The 6489-nt window shown below is 40.4% G+C and overlaps 1 protein-coding gene across 1 annotated transcript in view; it reads left to right on the top strand.

Annotated features, from left to right (window-relative positions):
- The first annotated feature begins 2625 nt into the window (after positions 1-2625).
- LOC145456882 (cytosolic phospholipase A2-like) overlaps positions 2626-6489 on the top strand; it is a 30290-nt gene continuing 26426 nt past the window's right edge. Inside the window, exon 1 of the mRNA XM_080335017.1 lies at positions 2626-3116. Within this exon, the coding sequence (XP_080191143.1) occupies positions 3087-3116 (30 nt within the window). The 5' untranslated portion in view covers positions 2626-3086. The remainder of the gene's footprint in view (positions 3117-6489) is intronic.

Below are 6489 nucleotides of genomic sequence, written 5' to 3'. Positions count from 1 at the left end.
ACCAACACCGAATTTTACGCAAAATTTACTGAGGAGTAGGCTGATCAAGTGTTCAGTTGTTAGCCGCCATCGAAAACGAAATAGCTATCGCGCTTGACAGCAGGGGGTCGTGAGCAAATGGCTTGAAGGCCACAATTTCATGGTGAAATTGACATTGAAGAATATAATATCAAAGTAAATATTTGAATGCAAACTGAGAATGATATCATCATCTCAGTTAACGTTACCGCAGATACACCGGCTTTTGCGTGAAATCCGCAATGCGTTGTATGCTAAAGTGTCAGATCGACCTTGATAACGAAATTACTGCCCTAATCACTGAGTATCAACCTTGAGACTTGGCACAGCGTTCGATACTAAAACCAAGACATACCATACAAAAGCTTATGACGGATCTAGGTAAGGAGCATCGTTAAAATCAATAGATACCAATACCGGCTTTGCGTATAATCTGTTAGCGATAAATGACGAGTCAGCTCTCACTCGAATTAGGAAACGAAATTACCACTAACACAGTTCAGTGACAAACTTAAAACTTGGTACAGCGTTCGATACTAACATTAAGACTTACCGTGCCAAATTTCATAACCGATCTCAGTATTGAACATCGTCAAAATCAATGGATACCAATACCGGCTTTTGAGTAAAATCTGTTTGCGATACATGACGGATCAGCACACACTCAACTTCGGAAACGGAATTACTACCCTAAACTTTAAGTTGAAACCCTGAAACTTGGGGCAGTGTTAAATACCACCATCACGACGTGACATACCAAGTTTCAAGAGTTTTCATGGTGTTAAACACCATCAAAATCGACCTATACCAGCAAAGGTCGACTAAACGCGTATTACGGTAATCGAGTTCAGATATAGATACGATTGTTACATCGCACCTTAGGGGCGACGAGGCATATTTGCCCCGCTTGCTCGGCCATTTTACGAATAGGAGAGAGTAAATCACCGTTTCTTTATTGTGCGCGGCTTTGAGAGAATAGACAGTGAAAGCTTGTTATGAGCGCTACCGGGGCATGCCCCGGCTAGGCATTCGCGAAGCGAAAACACGGAAGAGAATTCGATTTTCGCAGAGACTTCGCTATATATGGGCATTTACAAGCGAAAGGACAAGAAGAATAAGATTTTCGCTGTGATTTCGGTATACATAGATTGGTGTGCGTCTATAAATGGTAAAGAATTGTTATTGAACAGAATATTAGGTGGGGCAATGCCCCAGTTGCCCTATAGGACGAGCCGCCACTGTCAGTTCGAGTTTTTACAGAGAAAATACGGTGCAAACGACGAATCCCATGTGGTGATCTCGAATTTTCTCTACTGCATGATGTCACGATTTTTTCAATTGTGACGTAGTAGTTGATTGACAAGTATGGCTCTTTGAGAGTTAAAATGGAAAATATCGGGTCAGTATGGCTCTTCGGACGAAAAACGTTCCCGGCCCCTGTACGGCATTTATATGTACCGTAGTGAACTCGCGCCAACCAACAATGGGATGTTTGAGGTATGTCATGTGGCCAGTTGGTTGATAATAATGATGACATATCTTTCCCATATCAATAAATCTTCGAAACCACTTCATATCCTCCTCGAGATTTGGTGGTGAAAAAATACCCAACGAAAGAAGCACTCGCAAGGAATGACAGAGCTAGAACGATCCGCGGCATAAAGATCAACATTGAAAATGAACTGTGATATTGATGGGCACTAGGCCGAGGTGGACATCAGTTGAAGAGACCGCAGCTGTGCGTCGTTCGGCATTCTCCTATATGTTCATTACATCACATGGTGTTTGTGAGTGGAGAAATTGGTTAGTGCATGCAATACTAGACGGGAGAGGCTCAGGTTCGACTCTCGACAGGTAGACTTCCCCTAAAGTCGGGGTTAACAGGGTGTCAAGAGGAAAATCACGCATTTACAATTTCATTTCGGTTTAATGAGGCGAAGTAGAAGTATAAATACACGAAGAGATACTGTTGCACGAGCCGGCCAGTTGACGTCGGTGGTTCGTGAACCCAGCGGTAACAGTATGCATTTTTGGATACTGCACAAGTGCACATGCACCGCGTATCGTTGTCATTTACTTCTGCTTGAGTAGCACTGCCGTCTACTTTGACCACCTCCGAGTACTACACCCGGGATAAAATGAGACTGATAGTTGACCTTATAAGCAGGCATTGTTATTTTTGACATTTTGGGTACCAAATGCCAAAACGGCCAAAAAGAAAATTTTGAAAATTCCATAAATTTGAATTTTTGAAAATACAGATTTGATGGAAGTTTGATAAAAATGTCAACATGAATTGACAGGAGTTTGTATGAAGCGACAAAACACGTGTTTAAATCGGAATTCTTAAATTAGGTCCCGGGCCACCCAGGCTGCATTTAGCTCAATGTGCATATACCAAATTCCATTCCCCTTTAAAACTTGCGACTGAAAACTATATGCATGTTCATTGTTCAATATCTGATGGATCGTGTCACATTTTCCAACAGGGATATAACTTCATCAATGAACACTCGAACAAGGCCCTGTGGATATACTGATGTATCAGCTGTGTCAACTGTATCAGCTGCGTAGAGACAATATCTACGTTGACGAGCTGGATATGAGCTATATATATGTTAGGAAGGGTACGACAGATGCACCAGTAAAATTACTCGATTAGGAGTTGCAGTTGTGAGCAGTATAATTTACGAATACCACTAACATGCGTGGCACGAAAAACTATGAGAAGTCGAAGTCGCGACTATAATTGACGTGATAGTGATGATCGTAAGAATATAGAATAGATGCTTCTCATCATTTTATAGAGGGTCTACCCTATATGTGTTCTATATACGAACCCGGATATAAAAGGTTCGCGTTTGCAAAAGACCATTGTCGGTTCTGTAGGACCTATACAAGGATATAGCCTCGGGGTATACCTTGTGAATATTTTTACTAAGATTTTAACTTCCAATCCATAGTTGCATCAAGGAAGGAAATTTAACAGAAACCTGAGATAAACCTTGTATCGCCTATTACATCTCTAGGAAATCTGCTTGAAATATCACGTTATTCTGGATGTCATCATGACTGACCAGAGAGATACAAACGAAACGGTAAGAGATTGTAGCATTATAACGTTAGTTTGGGTTTAAAATCTTGCTTGGATATTTGCTGATTACTGGCGTTAGAAAAAGACGTAGTTTATATTTGTCCATGTTGTATCTTGTGGCATATACACCGACTCATGATATACATACACACGGTCGGTGCATATGCATACCATGAGTGCACGGTGTGCGTATGCTGCTGGACAAGGAAGGTGCAGAAACAGCCCTACGGGATTTCTAAGTCTTGCACCATTCCTCCATGATATACTAATGCAGAGGTCTCAAACACGCGGGCCGTATGCGGCCCGCCAGAGCATTTTCTGCGGCCCGCGACGACATTTTAGATTTTTATTAATTTGACAATATATAAGTGTCACATATATCTTTTCAGGTTATAAAGTGAAAATGCCCTCTTAAATTGCTCCGAAAACCTCAAACTATTCATCAAACTTCATTATCACATCAATTGCAAACGCTACCATGCAGTGGAAGATGTACTATTTCGCCACATTTCCAATTCATGATGACAAATCGTGACCCTTAGACGATTCGTGACTGAAATTTGTGAGTTGGACTTAGACGCGACCTTTCCTAAATTACTCAGACTCGGGCTAACTCGATGGCAAAATGAAAATGACTCGAGTGGATTTGGAGTGACTCGGAATGCCGTGAATTTGTTAGAACCATGGACGCAACAAACTAATCGCGTATCAGGGGAGTAATAGATCAGAAGGTCGCAGCTTGGTATTTCTCTAACTAAGCAAGTTGTTATGGCAACCATAGGCAATCGGTTAGTTACATCTTTGGTCGCTAAACCATGTTATTAAAGGGGCACTGCACTCAAAAAATGATGTGGTCTCAAATTGAAGGGCAAAACGAAAAAAAAATTTTGGCCGCAGCCGTTTTCTTCAGAACGCCACCGTAATGGAGCTGCAATTTATTGAAATTTCCAGAAACACACCCGGCTGCAGCTGTCGCGGCTCCGGGTCATTTCTTAACCCGTTACATGGGCCGATGACTTCATCGTCGCACTTGCTCTGGGCGATTAGGCAGTCGCGCAGAGGACGAACTTTATATAGTTGTCAGTCGGTCAGTCGGTCAGTCAGACTGGCCGCAGGTATCGAGTACCGTATCCAACGATGTAACAGCAATGGGCCGTTCGGCGTTCCGACATTTCAATCACTAGGACACATTCAATAATATATTTATATTATATTTATATTTTTTCTGCTCCTATATTTGAAGATATATGGCCATGAGATTAATAGCCTACTTATCAGAAGTATACCCGAATCATGGATTGGAATTACAATGCTCAACTTAAAAATGTTTTGATATCAGATCAGTCTCTATTATCAATCTGTTAAATTCAAAATATGCATAGTAGCTGAAAAATAATAACCCGATAGCTTTTATGATGATATCATACATTTGTCCGCCATATGGTGTCTATATCTTATAATTAATATATATCAAGTACAACAGCAATTCTATTCAAATAGTTAGAAATGTGATGATTCTATTCGTGCCAGGCCTAAATTGATACAAGAGTAAATCACATTTTGACGATGTGTGTTCACTGTCAGTCTGTTGGATCGGCTCACTTTCAATAGGACAATTCATTCCCGAAAAATAAGGCCTACTTGGAAAGACATAGAATACCCCTATAAATGCTGCGGCCCGCGGCGTCGTCAAAACTGAAAAACTGGACCGCGAGCACATTTGAGTTTGAGACCTCTGTATAATGCATGGGTGCCAAGCGAGGAAGTCATGGATACCGGTGTTAGTAATCAGGTCTTTGGTCTAACCCGGCAAAACCCACGACCTACCGATCAAGAAGCCGCACGCTTCACTAATGCGCTATCTTGACGGTATATTGGTTTAAATATTGGTCTTTGCTACAGTCAGTTCGTTAAGAAATCGAATTCGAAATCGAAACCATGACAGTTATACGCGGAAATTTATTAACTATACACAATTCTGGATAGTCGGCTACCTTCACTCTCATGTGATGGCCCTAAATATTTTTTCATGATGTTAGTTACCGAATGTTATGATTTACTAAAACAATCGATTCTTTGTGGCACAACAGCAAGTCCGGAAATATGTGTAGATTTTTACCATGATCACGTGATCCCTGCAAACGGCGTCGCAAAGCCTATGTGGTCAGTTTTGTGAACCATTCGAAATGATCACCCATCTCAACTCGAACCTATGGGACGGATATTTGTTTTTCACGAGTTTAAGTGTTGTTCCGTCGCATATTCACATTGTGCCAGATAACATGGCGAATAGCTTTTACTTGTAATAATGTGATTTAAGCAGAGGTAGTCAAAGTAGTCAAGAAAGCTACTCAAGTAGAAGTAGAAGTAGTGACAAAAATCTACTCGAGTACGTGTAGAAGTACTTCTTCCATATGCCACCGAAAATTACTTGAAGTAGAAGTAGAATTGACTGATTTTAAATCCACTCAATTAAGTAAGTAGTTTTGAAAACAGTCTTAATTCGTTCGCATGGACTGTCAAAAGCTGCAAATTGAGTTATGCGGAAGTTGCAGAGCTTGATTCGTATTGATGCATCCCAGGATGTATCAACTTTCGACAGAATAAGCATTATGTCACATCATGGGATGCAAATTATAGTATTGATATGAAAATGTGATACTAACCCTTTGTTTACTAGAAGACCCGTTTTAGAGAATATCGTGGCATGGCGCCCTACCCCATATTATAAGGCCTCAAGTTTAGGCGAAGAGCTACACGGAGAAGTTGTATCGGATACGGTGCAAACACTTTGCGCGATTAGTAAACGTTAATAACAAATATGGTGGATCGTAAACATGCCATATTGTGTAGCTTTATTTCCGGATATTAAAGGCATTACTACACTTCCTTTTAAACTTGAACATGTATGTTCTCCAGACAAAAGAACCGATACCAATTAGAACTCAAAGTATGATACTGGGAATTGAAAGTGAAATATAAATCCTACTTCCAAAAGCGGAAAATGTATTCCATGTCCAGAAAGTTTCAAAGGTTATATGCTAAATCAGGTCTAAAGCTAAAAAAAAAGTCAGAGACCACTGTTCCAGATCAGGACATGCCATGGACAGATAGACTACGATATGATAAGTAAATGCTAGATTGCGAAACATCTGTTTCAAACGTTATGATGGACCATATATACTGTGATGAAATATTTCATATGGGCGAGTATGTGGTGAGAACGGAACCACGCATCTTCCTGATTAGAGGATTAAACTACATCTACTTGACAAACTGAAAATAACGAAAAGTAAGTAAGTAGATCACAAAATATTATGAAGTAGAAGTAGAAGTAGCAAAAATTAGTTTTGCTGGAGTAAGTACTAGAAGCAGAG

This window comes from Botryllus schlosseri, chromosome 15 (assembly GCF_051294905.1).
Source record: "Botryllus schlosseri isolate E-star chromosome 15, Bs_hap1, whole genome shotgun sequence".
NCBI lineage: Eukaryota > Metazoa > Chordata > Ascidiacea > Stolidobranchia > Styelidae > Botryllus > Botryllus schlosseri.
Note: the sequence above shows the minus strand (reverse complement) of the source record. Positions and strands in the feature narration are given on the sequence as shown.